The following is a 20,919-nucleotide window of genomic DNA, read 5'->3' on the forward strand; positions in this document are numbered from 1 at the left end:
ATATATGCATAATGAGAGTCCCAGAGGAAAGGAGGGAGAGAAAGAGACAGAATATTTGAAGAAATAATGGTCCCAAACTTCCCAAATTTGATAAGAATATTAATCTACACATCTAAAAAGTTCAATGAACTCCTAAGATCAACTCTAGACACATCATAATGAGACTGTTGAAAATCACAGACAGAGGGATTATTGAAAGCAGCAAGAGAGAAACAGCTTATCACATAAAACGTTTCCTCAATAAGATTAACACTCAATTTCTCATCAGAAGCCAGGGAGGCCAGAAGGCAGTGGGATGACATTCAAAGGGCTGAAAGAAAAAGCCTATCAACCAGTAATTCCATATCTAGCAAAACTATCCTGCAAAAAATAAAGGTGAAATCAAGACTTCCCAGATAAAATAGATTCCTCACTAGCAGACCTTCCCTACAAAATATACTAAAGGGATCATTCAGGCTGAAATGAAAGAAAATAGACAGTAACTTGAATCCACATGAAGAAATAAAGATCAGCGATAAAGGTAACTGTATAGGTAAATATAAAAGACAGTATAGGGCTTCCCTGGTGGTGCAGTGGTTAAGAATCTGCCTGCCAGTGCAGGGGACATGGGTTTGAGCCCTGGTCTGGGAAGATCCCACATGCCATGGAGCAACTAAGCCCGTGCACCACAACTACTGAGCCCGTGCTCTAGAGCCCGCGAGCCACAACTACTGAAGCCTGCGCGCCTAGAGCCCATGCTCCGCAACAAGAGAAGCCACCGCAATAAGAAGCCCGCACACCGCAATGAAGAAGAGCCCCAACTCACCGCAACTAGAGAAAGCACACACGCAGCAATGAAGACCCAATGCAGCCAAAAATAAATAAAATAAATACATTTATAAAAAAAAAAAAGCAGTATATATGTAGTTTGTAACTCTTTTTTCCCTCCTATATGATTTAAAAGACAACTGTATAAAGCAATAATTATAAATCTATGTTGATGGGCATACGATGTATAAAAATGTAATATGTACAACAGTGATAGCACAAAGGAGGGGGGAGGGAGTGGATCTATTAGGGGCAAAGTTTTGTACACTACTTAAGTTGGTACAAATTCTAACTGGATTGTTATAAGTTAAGATTTTAAGTATAATCCTTAGGAGAACCATTAAGAAAAAAACAAAATATAGTAAAAGAAACGTCAAGAGAATTAAAATGGTACACTATAAAATACCTATTTAACATAAAAACGGCAATAATGGGGTAATAGAGGAACAAAAAAGACATAAGACAAAGAATACAAATAGGAAAATGACAGACATAAACCCTACCTTGTTGGTAATTAAATGTAAAAGGATTAAACATTTCAATCAAATAGAGATTGGTAGAATGGATAAACTGCCCTGATCCAACTATATTTTGTTCACAGGAGACACGCTTTATATTAAAAGACACAAATAGGTTGAAAAGAGAAGGATAGAAAAAGATATACCATGTAAACAGTAACCAAAAGAGAGCTGGAGTGACTATACTAATATCAGACAAAATAGACTTTAAGATAAAAATTGTGACTAGATGTAAAGAGGTACATTTTATAATGCTAAAAGGGTCAATCCATCAAGAAGGTATAACAATTATAAGATTATATGCCCGTAACAACAGAGACTCAAAATATATGAAGCAAAATCTGACAAGAGTTGAAGGGAGAAATATACAATTCAACAGTAATAGCTGGAGATTTTAGCATTAGACTTTCAATAATTGATAGACTAACTAGACAGAAGATCAGTGTGGAAATAAAAGTCTTGAACAACACTAACATACCACTATAGAACACTCCATCACAACAGTAGAATACATATTCCTCTCTAGTGCACATGGAACATTCTTCAGGATAAAACATGTGTTAGGGTATAAAACTAGTATCAGTAAATTTACAAGGATTTAAATCATAAAATTTATGCTCTCTGACCACAATGGAATGAAATTAGAAATCAATAATGGAAGGAAATTTGGAAAATTCACAAATGTTTGGAAATTAAACAATACGTTTCAAATAACCAATGGATCAAAAAAGAAATGCCAGTGAAATTAGAGCAAAATTGGAATTAAGACAAATTGCCCCCTGAGAGCTCCAGGAAGTAGTGTTTATCCAGAGCACAGTTTGCAAAATATCATCCCTGGGAGACACACTGCCCAGGAAATCCTGCAGGAAATCAAGGAGCAGGGGCCTTGCTGAAGTGAGCTTCATCTCCCACCTACCCAATTCAAGTCCTAAGTCTGGCAAAGAGGCTTCCTGTTCTCATTTTTGATCGTGAGGTTTTCCAGGCAGACCCCAATGTTGGGGTCCACACACCCCACTAAAGTGCCAGCTGCTCAATCACTGTTGTCAACTAGCTAATTAGATTGATTTCCTCCCTCACTGCTGATGTATATCACTCATCTGGTTCATTTGTCAGTTGGAAAAGGTGTGGCAGCTCCAGCTTCCAGAGGCCCTGCCTGCTGTGTAGAGTCGGGGTGGGATTGGGGGCCATATACAGAGGCTGAGGGAAGGCATGGGGCTCTGAGAGGAGACCGGGATGGACTAGGTGTCCCTTGTTATTCTCTGCTGCAATCACTTTCCTGCAGTGTGTTTCTGAAATCCTGACTGCAAATGTCGCCTTGCACCCTGGGTTCCTCTGATGATGGTGGTGGTGTATGTGCTTGTGTTTCACATGAGCTCGCTCAGCTCTAGAAAGAGAAGTATTTCAAGATTTTTCTTTATTTAGTTATAAAAAAATACAGTATGTCCCATGCACCAGTGTAGCCAATATATATATAGTCATTATCACTAGAGCAATTACTACAATGATAGGAAATAGAAGGTTACAGGAATTTGTTTATCCAACTAAAAACCCTGAATTAAAATTGTTAACCTAAAGCGCAACCTGCTTATTATGCAAAAACCCTTATTCTATATGTTTGTGAGAGCTAGAAATGTATAAGTATTATTAGTAAAAAAAAAAAAAAAAAAAGAAAAACTCGTTATTGGTTAAAAATAAAAAGTCAGTGTTATCTACAATCCCCTGAATTGAGGGGCCTTGCCCAGAGCAGGAACCTTGGTCCATGACAAATGGTGAGTCAGAGAGTTTGCCTTCTTCCCCGCACCCCCATCTAGTGATGCCACTTCCCCAAGGTGTGTTTGCAGTGGAAAGTTCCATACGTGGCTGAAAGTGGAAGAGGAACAGGTGACCACTGGGCCTGAGCAGGGGCCTTGCCTTCTGTAGGGATGGGGCCCTGCTGGGGTTCCCTGAGATGTGGCAACAACGAGGTGTAAAGGCAAATGGCACAGCTGTGTTGCGCAGTCATGTTTGGGTTTGGACTTTGGCCAGAGTTGATGTGGGTCACACCTTAAGTGCCTCTAAGTCAAGAGATCAAGAGTAGATGGAGAGAAAGAAAAAAGAAAGAGACAGCATGAATGAGTGACCGGGCGAGGCGGGGAGAGGTCTGCTCCGGGAACATCTGCCCCGCTTCCCAGGCAAAACTGGAGGGGTGTCATGAGTCTCAAATTGGGGTCACAGCGACTCCTGGCCCTCTCTGGAGGGAGTGGGTGCGGAGGTGGCCCTCACCCTATGATCTGTGGTCTCGTTTGGTCTCCACTGTCCCTCCAGGATGAATTCACAGTTGCTTTAAAGTTCAACGAGCCGTTTCCCTGACCTTGGATGAATTTTCAGTACACAGTACAGCATAGTTACAGGCATGGCAGGCCAGTGAGGTCACCTCAAGACCCAGGGTCGGGGGATGTCAGGAGGCCCTTCCTCCCTTTTGACAGGCCTGGGGAGAGGCTGCAGAATGCTGGGGGTCTTGGGAGGGTGTGAGGAAGCTAAAGCAGGGCAGGCCTGGTGGGCGGTCCCAGTCTCCTGTGGGACTGGGCTACAGAGAGTCTGGCCCCACAGTCATGCCATCCAGCCCCTTGCCTCCAGGTGGCAGGCACCAGGACCCCTCCCCAGGGGTTCAGGGACCTCAGGGGAAGACCTCCCCCTGGCAGTTGAGCATAATCTGCTTTGAGAAGCCAGAGAAAGTCTTTGAGTTGGACCCGTAGTCGCAGGTGACAGGGTTATGTGGATGTCTCAGCCCAGACAGAACACCAGGCTGGTGTTTTCCAGTGTTTTGGGAGTAACCATCACTGAAATATGTTCCTGGATATGCCAGGGACTTGGATTTTGCCATCCAAGCTGGTGAGGTCTCTGGGACCCATGAGGAAGGGCTGTTAGGCTGGGACATGAGTGCTACGATTGGAGGGCTCAGTGCCCGTGTCCGACTAGCCTGAGCTGCAGTGGTTTGGGTCCCCAGGCCCAGAGGCCCGCGGTCCCCTAATACACCAGCTCCTCCCGGGGGTCCGAGCCATACAGCTCGGCCAGCATCTTGAACCTGGGTCCCCAGTCATTGAGAAAGTCATAATCGATGTCCGAGTCAGATGAATCGGTGCCCAGGGAGCTGAGGGACTCGGCGATGGACTCGGCACCCTCGTAGCCGTAAATGTGCAGCGTGTCGTAGGGTGGGCCGCCGCCGTCGTGGTCCGCCTCGTCCTTCTTCACCTCGATCATCGCGGCCATCTCCCCGGGCCCGTGCGCCCCGGGCGCGTGCCGCGGCGGCTTCTGCACCTGTGCGTAGAGGGACGGCCGCGTGTCCAGCGCCGGCCGCGGGGGCTTGGTCCCACCGTGGCGCACCGAGTTGAGCACCGACACGTCGTAGCTGGTGGTGTCCATCTCGCCACCGCCCTCCTCGTCGTAGGTGACCAGCTGCTCATGGATCTCCGGCACGCTCTTGCCGTGGGCGCGGGCCTGCTTCCGGAGCCGCCGCCGCAGGATGATGAGGAGGGTGATCACTGCGAACGAGCAAGCCAGAGCTGGTCAGCCGTGGCCCAGCAGAGCGGCGGACACACCCCTCCCCGAGGTTCACCTGCACCCTCCCCTCCTCCCTGGGAATCCCTGGGCCAGCCCAGCTCCCAGTGGCAGCTGGGCCAACACAGAAGTTTTGGTTTGGTCTAGACACCTGGTGGGTCCACCCTCGCTCCCACTCCAGAGTCATCTCCACCCCTCCCCCCCGCCCAGGATCCATCCTTGTTGGTGTCCTGGCCACAGTAGGGGTGGGGGGAGAGCAACAGAGTGGGCCTCCCTCAAGTTCGTTCTCTCCTGCCACTCTCCTGCCCATCTACCCGCATCCTCAGTTCCTCCCTCCTCTTAACCACTGTGGCAAATCCTTCTGTGCCTTGTCCAAAGGCCAGGAGGCCAGAGGTTGGGGCAGAAAGGGGGAAAGGGATGGAGTTGGAATTTGGAGTGCAAAGATTCTGAGCCATGATGATGATGATGATGGGTCATGGTGGTGCTGGTAGACATGGCACCCATTGCAGTAGCAGCAGCTACTCTTGAGCACCTACTGTATACATGCTGGCATGGTATTGGCACATTTTCATGTTCTTTTACTCAAAGTAGGTATTAATATCCCATTTTACATGAGCAAACCGAGCTCAGAGAAGCTGAGTGACGTGCCCAGAGTCCCACGATCAGGCAGCGGTGTGATGTTGGCCCTGCTCGAAGCTCTGAGGTGTGTGACTGCATGACGGTTGCCAGCCCCCAGGAGGGGTGGACCATGTGGGGCAGAGAGCCCCTAGAAGTAGGCTCGGAGCATCCCTAGACTCTGTCCTTCTAGCCTCGAGTTACCTAACAAACTGATCCATACATAAGAAAAGCCAGGATGCCCTCTCTGAGCCTCTCTTTCCTTGCCTGTAAAATGGAAGTGATGACTCCTCTGCTCTGTTTCTATTTGATAAGGTGGCTATGAGGTTAAGTGCAGTTCTGTGTGTGGTGGTGATGCCAGTATATCATTATTATTAACTTTTATTGAGAGGAAAATCTGGGTCTGGACTCTTTGCCACAGAAGCCCCAGAAGAGGGGGCACTGCCAGGGGGCCTCTCAGGGAAGCCACTGGCAGGAAAGGCCTGGAGCAGATAATGTGGGTCCCTCACTGTGTCCCCCGGTCCTGTCATTGTAGTGCACAGGGTGACCTCTGAGCACCCAAGGGCTTCCTCTGGAGGGCCAGCCCCTGCCCCAGGTGAAACGCAGGAGAACTTACACCTCTGGGAGGAGCCCCACCATCAGCTGGTGGGCATCGTTGGAAAAACATGGGCTGTGAGTGCCGCCACCCAGTCTCCAGTGAGAAGAAGCTCCAGTGTCCCAAGGTGGCAACTTGTGTGACAACTTGCCCTTGATGGGCTGCCTACCTTTCCAGTCTCACTCCCCCTCTTCCTTCTGGGGCTTCCTGGGAGTGCCTCTCAAATAAACCGTGTGCACCCCAATCCTGGTCCCAGGGTCTGCTTCCTGGGGAACCCAAACTAAGGCAAGGCCTAAAATGCTCCTAAAGTTTCTGAGGCCCAAACAAGAAGAAAAGAGATATCAAGGCTGGAGAAATCCTAAAAATAGAAAGAAAACCACTGGCAATAATCTAAACTAGAAATTTTAAACTTTCCATTTCTCTCCAAAAGAAGAACTGGATCCTCTTTTTTCAAAACAGGTGCGACTTGTGGGATCTTAGTTCCCTGACCAGGGATTGAACCCGGCCCCTTTGCAGTGAGAGCGAAGAGTCCTAACCATTGGACCACCAGGGAATTCCCTCAAAAGAGGTTTTATATAAATAAATGCCTAGAACAGTGCCTGGCACACAGTAAGTGCTCAAAATATGTCAGTTGAATGAGTGAATGTTATATATAAAGTATTTTAAACTGGGGAAGAAGCCTTGAGTCCCCCCTTCTTCACCCCCCCCCCACTCCCCCCGCCATCCCCACAGTTAGGCACCCAAGGAGGTGGAGCTTACACCTAGCACAGGGCTGCACTAGGGCCTGGAGGCAGGGTTGGGCCTGGATCCCTGGCCTCTTCCTTCTCCTGTGCAGCCCCCTCAATGTCCCCTCCCATCTTCCTGGCACTGACCTGTGATGGTGAGGATGCAGAGGAAGATAGCTACCAGTGCCTGGATGCTGACGCCCACCTGGGCGGCCACCTCCTCACACAAGGTGAACTCGCCGCGTTCGTTGCACTTGCACACGGTCACATCCAGCATGCTGGTGCCTGTGAGGCTTGGCCTCCCGTTGTCCGAGATGAGCACGGGCAGGTGGTGGACCTTGGCGCGCTCTCGGTCAAAATACCCGTACTTGACTGTGATGTTGGCCGTGTTATCTGGAAACACCAAGGCCTCGGAGTCAGGCTCTGCTGCCTGGAGTGCCCATCCTCTCATCCACACTGACGGTGTGGCCTGCCACCTCCAGGAAGCCCTTGGTACCTGCACCAGCCCACGTGCTGCCTGGGCTGTGCCTCTGCCCTTTGCACCCCCTGCCTCAGGTTTTAGCCATTTGAACGCAGGTCTGTTCCTCCAGAGAGGGGATGTTTTGGGCAGCTACTTCGACCTAGCCTCTAAGAAGGACTTGGCCAGAATGTAAAACCCTTGCTTTCTGTTTCTGTGGGCAAATAATATGCCTGACCCCTAACCCTACTTCAATAAAAGGTGACTCTCAGCTAATTAACGCATTGTTTCAAGCTTTGATGAGCAATCAGGGAAATAAAGTCTTAAAAAGTCTTTTAGCATTGGGCTAACTTCTAAGGCTGTTTTTGCTATCCCTGAAAATCCATTAGAAAGTAAAAACAATGCACAGTTCCCTGGGGCACTGAGGGAATGATTGCATATGTAATTGAGGATTCCCTGGTCAGGCTGGAATTGAGAATGGGCTTTGGCCCAAATATTGGCTCTCCCTCTCAGCTCCAATCAATCCATGTACAGAATTCCCCAGGGAGATTTTTAAACATGCTGGTTTTTCAGAACCGCCCCCCTCCACTCCTCCTTCCTTTTCCCCCTCCCCTCTCCCGCATTTCTGATTCAGTGGCTGGATAATCTGCCCTTTGTTGGCTCCTAGGAGATTATGATGGTCAGAGGGTCCAGGGACTCCCCGTTCCAGGGTTTACCTAGCCGTGCGGGGTTGGCACACTCAGGAAGCCAAAAGCAAAGGAGGCCATCTTTTAGATTTCAAATGGAAGCCAATTACATTTCATTAGTAAGTAGCCATGTCTATTATAATTGAAAATAATAACAATATGGCCACTGACACTGTATGAGGGAAATTAGAGATTTCTCACTATACTCATTTAATATTGTAGCAGGACATTCATGTTCTAAGTGAATCTGAGATCAACAAGCTAGTCTCCTGGTCACATATGGGGTGTCGTTGGGGTGGTGCTTAAGCTTTCTTCTCCATTACAGGCCTCCTCTGAGGCAGGATTGAGGTGGGCACTGGGGATGGGGTGACAGGTGTTTTTTCCACATTATTTACTAGTAAAGACAGCGGAATGTTGAATGGTCTGTCATTGACTGTCCGTGCATCATAGCCACCATCCCCGTCCCATAGGAGGCTCCTTAAGGACGAGTCTGTGGCTCATCCCCTGGGTCTGCCCCTCACTCTCAGGGACCCCACTCCCTGACCTTCCTCAAAGGTGGCAATGGCTGTTTCTATACAGGGATCCTCACCAACCACAGTGTTGCCAGTTAGGGATGGGCAGGGATTCCACCCCATTCTGGGTGAAGGATTGTTCTATTTAGACCCAACGGGGATTTTCTGTGTTTTTCTGAGGAAGGTGCAGAAGCCATGGAAGCCTGTCTGCTTTTGGCTGGAATTCCGTCAACTCAGCATTGTCACTCTCGGAAGCACATACTCATGAGAAACTCTGATTGGCCGCTGCTGACATCACAGGACTCTCTAGGCTGTGATTGGTGGACCACATCCTGTCCCGAGGACACCTGGTGGTAAGTAGTCATTGTAGCCAAATTAAAACACTGTGTCCTTGGCATTTCGGGTTTCAAATGTCCAGTTTTGCCTCTTTGGAAGCAACCTCAAAGTTCCATGTCATAGAGCAATTTGCAGTTGTGCTGAGCACAGGGGTCCCATGGGAAGGAGTCTTTGGCTAGTTTGTGAACCAAGCTGTCTACACTGCGTATCTATTCTGTGCTCCTCAGTAACCTGAGCATCTTATGGGGAAGGGCAGGCCCTGTGGACTTAGCAGTGTGGCCAGGGTGGCTCTGACCATTGCACAGACTAGTTAGGTATGTGGTGGGAATTGTACAAAACATTCTGTTACTTGAAAGCCCCAGTGAGGGCCTGCCCCCAGTTCACTGGCTTGGTCCTTGACCCTGGCACTTTAAGACTCAACCCCGTCCCCGAGCCCCCCAAGAGCCAGGCTGACTGCCTTGAGGCGCACCATGATTATCCGTGAGGGTGAAGTTGCTGTCCTCAGTGCTCAGGGAAAACTTGAACTTCACATCTCGTGGCGTTATATCCTTGTCTATTGCCGAGATTTGCACGACCAGCTAGAGGGTGGAAGATGCGGGACGGTCATTAGCGGTGTTGGGTTGGCCGGGGTTTCAGTGATGGGGAGGGACTTTGGGTTTAGACCTGACCGTGGCTTTCTCTCACCTGTAACACTAACCTAAATGGTCTCCACAGAGCCACTCTTTCTACCACCACCTCCCCGCCAATCTACTCACTACACATTCTCTCTGAGCCTCAGTTTCACCCTCTGTAGGGATAATGTCACCTTTCCTGAAGGCTGTTGTACAAGTTACATTAAACTCAGTGAAATGCCAGCTGACCGTGGCTGGGAGGTGCTGCCCCTTGGCCTGCCCCAGGTGGGCGCTGCCTTGCCCTCCCACCTGAGCTAGACTCACCTTGCCCTGGGCAGCGTTCTCACACACTTTGGGCTCGTAGGGCTTGGCAAACTCTGGGGCATTGTCGTTCTCATCCATAACTTCGATGTGGACCTGCACAATGGATTCTTTGCCCGTGGGGGTCCCTGCAGGGGAAAGGACTCATCACTACAGTGGGCTCAGCAGGTGCCAGCCCTGGGATTAGAATGTATATGGATGGGAGTCCTGGAGGGGTGCTCTTTTTGCAGGAAGAGGGGGTTATGGACATCTGGAAGGGAGGCCAGGGATGGCGTTCTGGTTGAAGGGAGCGGAAGAGGAAGGGGGTAAAGCTTCAAGCACAAGGATATTTGCTAAAGAATTATTTGTAAGAATCGAAAAGGTAAACAACAGAAGTGTATTTTTAAAGGTTTTAATTAAATCAATTAAGTAATTATTAAATCAATTCAGCAATTTAAGTAATCAAACTAATTTAAATGAATTAATTATGAAATAATTGAAAAGGTAGACGATCTAAGTGAGATTGCATTAATAAATTATGTCAGTTTAAAAGAATGGACTATGTGGCTGTTTGCAATGCCCACGTAAATTACATTTAAAAAATTACAGTCTTTTTAAAAAAGACATCTTAGTACCATGAGAAAATGATTCTGGAATAAGGTTAAGTAAAAATGCAGGATATGATATTTATACAAATATTATGATCTCACTTGTATAAAAATACATATAGTAAAAAAGACCAGAGGAAATACACTACAGTGCTAACAGTAATTATCTGTGTACGGTGGGAATATGAGGGTATAATTTTCTTCTCCTTTTTTGTATTTTCCGTATTTTAAAATGGACAGCAAACTATTACTATAAGATTTAAAAATTGTATGAGTGAGATTAGATGGGGAAGAAAGGGGCAAAGACTGATCTGGACAGTACGCAGGAGTCCATTGAAGCTGGCTTGGCTGCCATGTGGGGGACGTGCTGCCAGCAGGAAGCAGGGGCCCTTCAGGGTAGCACCGGTGGGGCCCTGGCCAAGTCACCCCCTTTCTGGGCCCTGGTGGTCTCTGTGTAAGGTGGGAATAATGATCCTTCTCCCAGAGGGCAGTTGTGATTTTCTCATAGAGGCTAAGAGTGCAAAACTCCGATACTTGCCTTTCCCTTTGGCAGCAGTTACCCTAATTTCTGGAGAATCTAACAATCTTGGAGTTGGAAACTGCTTCAGATTTTGAATTCAGCCCACTAACTGGCACATAAACACCCTCCAAAGCAGCCTTTTCCAAACGTCCACTATAATAAGAATCACACGGCACTCGTTCAATGCACATTCCTTGGCCCCATTTCTGACTCACTGGACCAACACCTCCAGGGAGGCATCTGAGAAGCTCTGTGGTTAAGAGGTGCCTCAGGTGATTCTCATCACAGGGACATCTGGCAGCCTGTTTTGGAACAGTGCTTCTTAAACTGTAGCGTGCATGAGATACTGATTCAGTCTGGGGTTGGGGCCTGATGTTTTGCTCGTCTAACAAAGTCTCAGATGACGTGGATGCAGGTGGTGGGGGATGGAGGCACTATAACATCCCAACCAAGTGGTGCATCAGCAGGTGCTTATAGTACCTCTGGAGACCCAAAATGATAGATTTTGCCAATTTTAAAAGGATGACAAAAGGAGAGGAGCCCAGGTCCCCCGGCAAATGGGGCCACTCACCACTAGAATCCAGCTCTTTGGCCTCCACTGTCAGGTTACACCAGGGGTAGACTTCTCTGTCCAGCTCCTTCTCATTGTAAATATTCCCCTGCTTGGTTATTCCGAAGAACTGGCCCTTGTCACTCGTCCTGCGGATGGAGTATCTGCCCACGGGAGAGAGTTTCAAGGTTTTCCGTTGTTCTTTGCTGAGTCCAAAGTCCCCAGCAGGACAGATGAGACCCTTCAGGATCTGTCCCTTGCATCCATCCCCCATCCTCCTCTCACTGCTCATTGCACTTGACCACCCACAGGGAGTCAGAGTAGTGAGATAATCCCTTTGATGTTGGCAGTGTTGCCATCACTGGGCTGAGGGTGGTACTTGAGACTCCATCAACAGCACTTTCAGAGTTGAGGCAGGTGGCACTATAATCAACTATACCACAGCTTGGATCGGATTTTGTGATTAATGAAAAGATAGTTGGGCAAGAGCCAGGAAGAAATAAAAAAAGGGGCTGGAAGAGGTAAGAAGTGACTGAAAGAAAATTAAATTTGTGAAGTAAAAACTGGAAAAGTTCTTAAGGAAAAAGGCATGAAGAGAAGAAAAGAGAGATGAAAAAATATATAACACTCCAAATATATATTTTTCTAATACTGAGGAAAATTCCAGAACAAAGAGAACAGAAGAAATAACCAAAGATATAATAAAAGAAAACTTCCTGATCTGAAGAAAGGCCCAAGTTTATAGAAGAGGTCATTGATATCAGGCATAATTTTAAAAAGAGATCAATATTTAACTATATCCTGATGACACTTTTGAATTTCAGAGCTATATAAAGAAACCAAAAAGAGTCCAGACAGAAAAGATACATCCTTATAAAGAAAGATAAATCAGACTCACCCCAGACATTCTCACAAAGTTAAATGCTAGAACACATTGATAATATTTTTGATTTGTAAATATGCAAGGATTCAGGAACTATATCATCCACAAGATGGGTCCTGAAAAATTTTTTTTTGAAAACTCACTTCATCTAAGAAGTGTCTCAAAATAAAGTAAAAAAAAAAATCTGGTTTGGGAGGAATTAAAATTAAACTATTGATAATCTTTATCATATATAGGAAGGCAATGGTGTGTGTGTGTGTGTGTGTGTGTGTGTGAGAGAGAGAGACAGAGACAGAGAGAGAGGCAGAAATTTTTAACTGGAAAATATTGGTCCAGGAAAACATTTAAAATTTTACAGATAGAAGTAAATCTCACTGGTAGAAGTAAAAATGCATGTAGTCCATCCAAATATCTACGAGAAAATAACGTGAAAAAATAGACTCTACAACAAAGATGGGGGAAGAGAAAAAAGTAATTAAGTTTGAGAAATAGCAAATGTAAAACAAGATAAAAGAAGTAAGATCAAACATATCATTTACAATGAAAAATGTAAATAGGTTAAACACATAGCATCTCAGTTTAGATTAAAAAGCAAAGCCATGAGGACACGGGGAGGGGAGGGGAAGCTGGGATGAAGAGAGAGTAGCAATGACATATATACACTACCAAATGTAAAATGGATGGCTAGTGGGAAGCAGCCGCATAGCACAGGGAGATCAGCTCGGTGCTTTGTGACCACCTAGAGGGGTGGGATAGGCGGGGTGGGAGGGAGGCTCAGGAGGGAGGGGATATAAGGGTATATGTATATGTATAGCTGATTCACTTTGTTGTACAGCAGAAACTAACACAACGTTGTAAAGCAACTATACTCCAGTTAAGATGAAAAAAAAAAAAAAAAAAGCAAAGCCAATTGCATTCCACTTTCAAGAGACAACTTACTGCCAATGACCTAGAAAAAATTAAAAGTAAAGGTCGGAAAATTTATTTCAGGCAAACATGAGTAACATGAAAACAAGACTGACAAACTTTACATCAGGCAACATGGAATTGAGGACAAAATGTTTTAAGCCGAACAAACTGGGTAATGTCATAAGGATGAAAGTGACAAGTCATAATGAAGGTAAAATAGTTATAAACCTTTGTTAACTGAATAGAAAAATTAAAATACATAAAGCAAAAGCTTAGATATTCCAGAAAAAAATGGACAAAAAGACACATAAAGACAATTGCATTACATCACAGAACAAGTTAAAGCAAAGCCAAAAAATGCCCTACCATTGTAAATGAAAAAAAAAGTCTCTTAAATAAACTATTGGATCAATGAAGAAATAAAAATTATCATTACAGACCATTTAGAATAGAATGGCCATGAAAACAGTCATCCTAAAACTTGTGAGATGTGATCAAAATGGAGGTACACATTTGTCTTTAACAGGAAGACCTGATAACAGAGAAACATTAACTCTCCCCAAATTGATATGTAAACACAATTCTCATTGAATTCTGATGCTTTTTTAAAAACTGAAGAATTTTATGGTTCACATGAAAGAATGAATGTTTGAGAATGCATTAAAGATATATAAAGTGAAAAAACACTTGAGGGAGGGACTTGCCTTATACATACCAAGTTTTAGTATCAAGCTGCTACAATAAAACAGAATGGCTTTGACACAGAACAAAGGATTCAGAAATAGATTCAGGGATATACAGGAACTTAGTGTGTAACAAAGGTAGAAAACGATGACTTATTTGATTAATGGTGCTGGAACAGTTGGCTACCCCTCCAGAAAAAAATGAGATTGATGGAACTTCACACTCTCATATGTTGTGTGGCTCTAGAAAGTATGAGTTGGAACTACATCTTTTGTCACAGAGAGCAGAGGAGAGGGGTCTAGTTCAGACAGAAGAACAAGTAGTGATGAAATGGGTATAGTATGATCCAAAAAATTTTTAAAACAATCAAATCTCCCAAACAAAGGACAAATCCACCATAAATGTATGTAGATGTTTGTGTGGTCACGAAGAAAGGCATGATAGGACCACAGCACACCATGAACATGAGTTGTCTGGAAATCAGGGTTACTGATGTTTTCTTTATAGATCCTTGTGTTGTTTCATTGTGTGAAATAAACACTTTTTCCTTTTGTGGTTTTGGGAAGACAAATGTAATAAATCATGTTTAGCGAAGGGGTTTCATGGATGTCAAGTTGGTTGCTCTCTTGACTGTCAGATCTCCCCAGATGGGACCTGTGGGAGCCCGTACCTCCCCTTCAAGGTAGAGCAGACAACGGGAAGCTCTGATGGCCAGGACCATGCTAGGTGTGTGCCTGGGCAGAACAAGATTCCACCTGGCCATGTGGGTTAGTGGAAGAGCTTGGGCTTCTTGTCCGGCCTCTGTGCATGTCCCATGTACCTGCTGGGAGAAGCCAGTTTCCCCCTCTGAGTCCTGGGCTCTGTCCAGCAGGCCTGAGAACCTCAATGCCTGGGTGGTGTCGTGATCATCACCATCCTCACGCCTTCCGCCCCCCTTACCTGATGCTCCGCTTAGCGGCATCGGGGTCCACAGCCAGCACTGAGCCGATCAGAGGTTTCTTCTGGTTCTCCCGCAGCTGGAAGTGGTAAAAGGGCTGCTGGAAGCTGGGGGGCTCGTCCACATCTGTGACGTTGATGATGACACGGGCGATGTTCTTGGTGGAGGTGCTGCTCAGGTAGCGGAGATCGATGGTGGGGTCCGTGGCCTCGATGGTGAAGCTGTATTGCCGGATGTGTTCATAGTCCAGGGGCTGCAGAAGGAGAAACTACGGTGATCACTTGCTCTGAGCCAAGCATATGGTTGTGATCTTCACAGCAGCCCTGCAAGGTCATACTGGGGTGACTCCCTTTTTACAGATGAGGGGCCTGTGGCCTGGCTGTCTTCAGCTGTCTCCCGTGTATCCTGACCGTGGCTCAATTCCAAGTATTGAGGACAACCAGTGGATCAGCCACAGTCTTGCTATCAAGGGGATCACAGACTAGTGGTTCTATCCACAGCTCCTTAAAGGCATTCCTTTTCTTTGTGCCTTTGCTCAAGTCTCTTCTCCTGCCCTTGCCCACTTGGCATACTCCTATTCACCCCTCAGGAGGCCAATCTGAAGGTAATCAGATGTCCTCTCAGAACCCATTCCTGCCCCTCCCAACACAGGTAATTGCTTCCTGCCTGGGTACCCTTTTTGTCTGTGTGTCTGTGCTCCCTACTGGCTGAGAGCTTTGGTACCGTGGAGGCCGTCTGACTCCCCTGGGTATATCTAGTCCCCAGCACAGGGCTGGACCAGAGAAGGACTCGGGAGAGGTCTGCTGGAAGAATGGCCTGGCTCAGGCAGAGGGGTTCTGGAATGTCCCCTTTGAGGCAGGTCATCACTGGCCTTGGCCTCCCAGTCCTCTGCATGGCCATTCTGAAGCAGTTTGTGCCCCTGGCAGACCTTCCCTCCTCTTCTAGATTCAGCCAGTCCAACTGCTTTCTCAGCAGCAGCCCCTGCCAATGGCCACCCCCTCCCCACGGCGTTCACTATTTCCTTACATGCTGATGGCTTTCAGATGCAAGCACTTGTAATCTTCCAGGGCTTTCCTGGCCTGTGCCCAGGGCAGATCAGAAAGTGCCAGGGAGGGGACTTCCCTGGTGGTCCAGTGGTTAAGAATCCGCCTTCCAATGCAGGGGACGCAGGTTCGATCCCTGGTCAGGGAACTAAGATCCCACATGCCACAGGGCAACTAAGCCCACGTGCCACAACTACTGATCTCGCGCGCTTCAACTAGAGAGCCTGTGTGCCGCAAACTACGGAGCCCACGCGCTCAGGAACCCTCGCGCCACAACTACAGAGCCCACGCGCCCTGGAGCCTGCACACCACAACTAGAGAAGAGAAAACCCACACGCCACAACTAGAGAGAAGCCCGCGTGCCACAATGAAGAGTCTGCATGCCGCAACAAAAGATCCTGCATGCTGCAACTAAGACCTGATGTGGCCAAAAATAAATAAAATAAATAAATAAATATTAAAAAAAAAAAAAAAAGAAAGTGCCAGGGAGTGAGCCCCCAGGAGCCCTCAATCAGCCCACAGCTGCTGCGACTCTGAGGCATATTCCAACCACACTGTCCCCCAGATGTCCCCAGTGGGACTGCACCCCACTCGCCCATGGTGATCACCTGCTCATTGAGGAGCCTGTATGAGCTTTCCTTCTTTTCACATCTCACTGCTCCTGGGGCTTCCTGAGATCACTCCCCAAGTAAACTATTTACACCCAAGTCCTTGCCTCAAGGTCTGCTTCCGGGGTAGCCCAGCCTAAGTCACTGACCCTTCTGTCCTGGCTCCCCTTCCCAGCGCCAGGGTCACAGTGTCCACGAGCACACGGCCAGCTCCAAACTGACCCAGAACGTGCACCTTTGGTGGCCTCTGATCTGGGAGCAGCCCCCGGCTGAGTCCTGAGGAAGCCGGGAGCCCCCAACCCCACATCTGACGTCACTGCCACAGGTCTGCGAACCTTCATGGGCTTGATGATGCCCTCGTTGCGGGTGGGGTCAGGCTCGATGGTGAAGGTGTCCCTGTACTCGCCCTGCACGATGCTGTACTTTGTCTTCCGGTTCTGGGGCTCGTCTGGGTCCTCCACAAACAGAGAGCCCAGGGGGCTGCCCACACGGATGTCTTCGGGCACAGAAAATATGTACCTGGCTGATGCAAAGGGGTGCCCCAAAGGGCACTGGGTTAATGAGATAGATGAGGCGATTGTCCCCCATACTATCCCAATACATTTTGTTACAGGAAACGGGCACAATAAAATAGTAGTAGTAGTAGTAGTAATTCCTCTGGAATTTTGGGTCCCAAGGCAAAGAGGTTCTGCTCTATCTGTCCTTCCATCCACCTGACAAGTAGTTATTAAGCACCTACTGTATGTCAGGCACCTTGCTAGGGGACCTATTAATTGACAATGGAGAGAATCTCTGCCTTCAGGGAGCTTGTGCCGTACACAACGAGGCCATTTCAGGAAAACCCGCCTGTCCTTGGGGTGGCTGAGCCTCTGAATGGCGCCATCAGCGTTGGAGTTGCAAGTGATGAATCATCTGACTTTCCTCCCCAGCCCACCCAGGGCGTGTCAAAAGCTCTTGTCAGGCATTTTTCTCGGGGGAGAATCAGTCTGTGGTGGGTCAGAGCCCAGCCCTGGCCTTGGCTATGGAACTTTGCTGAACCCCTGTTCCCCAGCTCATGGGGATTTTCTAGCTGGGGTCTGGGTTTTCCTGAGCTCATGGGATCTGGGTGAAAGTGGTCCTATCTGGTAGTGGGACTCTGGGCACACGGTGGCACACAGCAGGGAGTGTGACTTCCTACTGGCCTGTGAGGGCTCCGTGGCGGGGGCAGTTGGACAGCCTTGGGAACGTGTTCAGAGATGGGGAGCACCAGAAAGACATCCCTGACATAGGCCCGCCCTGGGTTGGAGAGAGAGGTAGACGGATGCCAGGCTCCTCTCTGAGAGCTCCCGGGTCACCGAGTCTGGAGTATCCCAACCCTCGCCCTGCCCAGGGCCCTAGGGGAGGGGCTCACACTGTGTGAAGATGGGGAAGTTGTCGTTGACGTCCTGCAGAGAGATCAGCACAGTGGCCGTGCCCGATTCCCCCCGGAGGCCCTGGGCATCTCGTGCTTCCACCACGATCTCGTACTTGGCCTGCTTCTCTCGGTCCAGGTTTTTGTTCGCTGTGACAATTAGTCCTGCAAAAAGTGTCACATCAGGAGCCGTGTTACTTGGGGGAGATTTTAAGAAATAGTGATGCCCGGCCACTACCCAGAGGGCACCTGGCTTCAGAGCTCCCCAGGTGATTTCACTGTGCAGCCAGGACTGAGAGCCAGGGGTGAACCACCTCCCACCTCCATGCCCTGCACTGCTAGGCCAAACGCTTTGGTCCAGTATTGGTCCCAGCCACCTGGAGCATTGGGTTGAGCAAGAACCTGAGGCCACATCTAGGCTCAGAGTGGGAAGAGTGCTGTGATGGGTTAGTGATGGCTGCCTTGGTGCAGCATAGGTTGTGCTGTGTATTTGCCATCACTCTGAAAGATGGCTTGCCTCAGGCCTGACCACCTGGACTTCTGTCTTGCTCCCAAGACTCAGTCCTTAACAGTTTTTTGGGTCACGTGGAGTGGATAATGACGATGGGCCACGTGCTCGTTATATGTTACCTAATTCAGACTTCACAGCTACCATACAAGGTGAATATAAGCTTCCCCATTTTTGAGATTAGGGCCCTAGCGCTCACAGAGGTCAGTTGACTTGCCCAAGGTCTTTAGAAGCAGTGAGGAGCAGAAATGGGTTCGGAAACCAGATCCGTTTGATTCCATAGCTAGAGCTGCTAACCAGCATTCTCTTCCACCTCTCGTGTCAATGCGTGGGTCCTGACTTTGTGCCCTGGACTTGAGTTCACGTCTTGGGCACCTGTCTGCCTCCTTCTGCCCTCACCAGCCACCTTGTCTTGACGTAGGGTACCGACTGCCTCCAAAGGGTGGTGTAGGTCAGTGGTCAGTGACACCTGGCAGACTGGGCTTCCCTCGGTGCCTGCACCTCCACCCCCTCCAAGCCAGTGCCGCCCAGGGGGGTTAGTCACACAGACCAGAACCACGGATGCTGAAATGTTCTTCTCCCTTCAGGAGTTGGTACATGACAGAGGCGTGGTCTGCCACAGTGGGGTCATCTGCATCCACTGCTGTCACCTGGATGACCGAGGTCCCTGTGGGGAGAGAATCCAGGGTTGCTGCTTTGTGATGGCCAGCCCCTCACCCCATTCCCAGATGAGGGCAGATGGGGCTCAGGCTGTTCCCTGAACCCCCCTCCCCCAGGTCCTGAGGGAGAAAAGGCTGCTTTGTTTTCTGAGGAGCCTGCCTGGGGGCAAAGTGCTGGCAGTGGTGGAGGCCCAGCTCCGTCAAACATGAAGGGTAAAGAGAACAGGTGGTTTTCATTTATGGGGGAAATGAGGGAAGAGGTGAGTGGCTGAGGTCATGGGGAGAAACAGTAAGGGCTGCTTCTTCCTTCTGGAAGCATGAGAACAAGAGAATAGGAAGGGCCCCCAAAGGGCTGGGTTCACATCTCTTTCCCCTTGAACTCCAGGCTCCCCATACTTAACAGGAAGGTCTGGTCCTGAGTCCTGGCGAGAGAGCCTGGACTAAGGCGTGGGGAAGGGAGCCCTTTTCTGGCACCCCCTGGAGGCTGGGGGTAGAATTGAGGAAGGAATAGTCTCCTCTGGAGGCCTGGGGTCCAGGCTGCTGACACACCTTGGGATGAGGTGTGTCCCTCTCCTGCCCCCCTCCCACTCCTGCATGGACCCTAAAGGTGACCGCTTGTCTTGGTGGCAGAGTTGGCCTCCTTCATGTGCAAAGGCTACGCTCTTGGCATGCCAGCCCTAAGAGAGCAGTGGGTGGCGTTGGCTCCAAAGAGTAACAAGACGGGTGTGTGTGTGTGTGTGTGTGACGGTCAGGGCTCTGTCTGGGGCCAGGTCAGAGCTTAGTCCTTAGGAACCAGAGTTCATTTCGAGTCATATAAAGTGGCAATATGGGCATCACCATAGCTGCCCGGAACTCACTGAATCCTGCCCCAGGCAGTGAAGCTGCTGATGGGAGAGGTGCCTCCATACCAGGGATGAGTGAGGGGAGAGGGAGACGGACAGACCGGGTACGTACCTATCCCTGACATCTCGGGCACGGAGGCATTGAACACCCGGTGCGTGAACACAGGCCAGTTGTCGTTGATATCGTGAACTTTGATGGTGAAGCTGGAAGGAGACTCCAGGTTCTTCTCAGTGTCCTTGTCTACCACGAGGGCGACGAGGTGGTACTCAGAGAGCTTCTCCCTGTCCAGCCTCTCAAAGGCATACACGTCCCCTGTGCTCTCATCAACCTGGAAGACCTTGCCGGCAGACTCTCCTTTGAGCTGGTACTTGGTGTTCTTGCGGTTCACGCTTGATTTAATCTAGGAAAGGAGAGGCGCCGTGAACTGGAAATAGCAGTGGCGGCTGTGTGCGTGTGAGTGTGTGCCCGTGTGAGTGTGCCAGGGCATGGCATTATTAAAAAAATCAATTATATAAACTTACAATTAAATGAATCATATTAACAACAAAGGTAACGTACTATAAATCTATTGCTTCCTAATACGGTAATTTTACTACATTTTACTATGTTCTCTTGAGTTTTTAAAAAAATTTTTAAATTTTTTACATCTTTATTGGAGTACAATTGCTTCACAGTGGTGTGTTAGTTTCTGCTTTATAACAAAGTGAATCAGCTATACATATACATATATCCCCGTATCTCCTCCCTCTTGTGTCTCCCTCCCACCCTTCCTATCCCACCCCTGTTCTTGAGTTTTTATGTTGATCGTATTGAATGCTGGAAATATTGGATAATGCTGTGTTAATGCACATCTGTTCCCAACTCTGCCTTCGGTGGCATCAAGTTAGTAGCTTGCAACAGACATGGTGAAAGTATTTACACCAAGGAAATTGGCAAATGCTACAAACAGGATCTTTTCCCCTCAAAAGCCAGTTGTCAACTATTTATCAGCACATCACTGGTCTCAGTCATTTAGTTTTGGAATGGTACATAAAATGTTCTCTTTTTGGAGATTTACAACATATAGTCCTGCAGAAAA

The 20,919-nt window shown here is 48.2% G+C and overlaps 1 protein-coding gene across 1 annotated transcript in view; it reads right to left on the bottom strand.

The window, feature by feature from the left end:
- Positions 1-3,005: 3,005 nt before the first annotated feature.
- Positions 3,006-20,919, bottom strand: part of CDH5 (cadherin 5) — a 38,371-nt gene continuing 20,457 nt past the window's right edge. The window contains exons 3-12 of the mRNA XM_068527718.1: positions 19,953-20,241; positions 18,890-19,006; positions 17,832-17,996; positions 16,777-16,964; positions 14,793-15,043; positions 11,399-11,541; positions 9,724-9,848; positions 9,258-9,366; positions 6,945-7,190; positions 3,006-4,846 (exon numbers count right to left, since the gene is read on the bottom strand). Coding sequence (XP_068383819.1) covers positions 4,332-4,846; positions 6,945-7,190; positions 9,258-9,366; positions 9,724-9,848; positions 11,399-11,541; positions 14,793-15,043; positions 16,777-16,964; positions 17,832-17,996; positions 18,890-19,006; positions 19,953-20,241 — 2,148 coding nt within the window. The 3' untranslated portion in view covers positions 3,006-4,331. The remainder of the gene's footprint in view (positions 4,847-6,944; positions 7,191-9,257; positions 9,367-9,723; positions 9,849-11,398; positions 11,542-14,792; positions 15,044-16,776; positions 16,965-17,831; positions 17,997-18,889; positions 19,007-19,952; positions 20,242-20,919) is intronic.

The sequence above is a fragment of the Eschrichtius robustus genome, chromosome 19, assembly GCF_028021215.1.
Source record: "Eschrichtius robustus isolate mEscRob2 chromosome 19, mEscRob2.pri, whole genome shotgun sequence".
NCBI classification, from domain to species: domain Eukaryota; kingdom Metazoa; phylum Chordata; class Mammalia; order Artiodactyla; family Eschrichtiidae; genus Eschrichtius; species Eschrichtius robustus.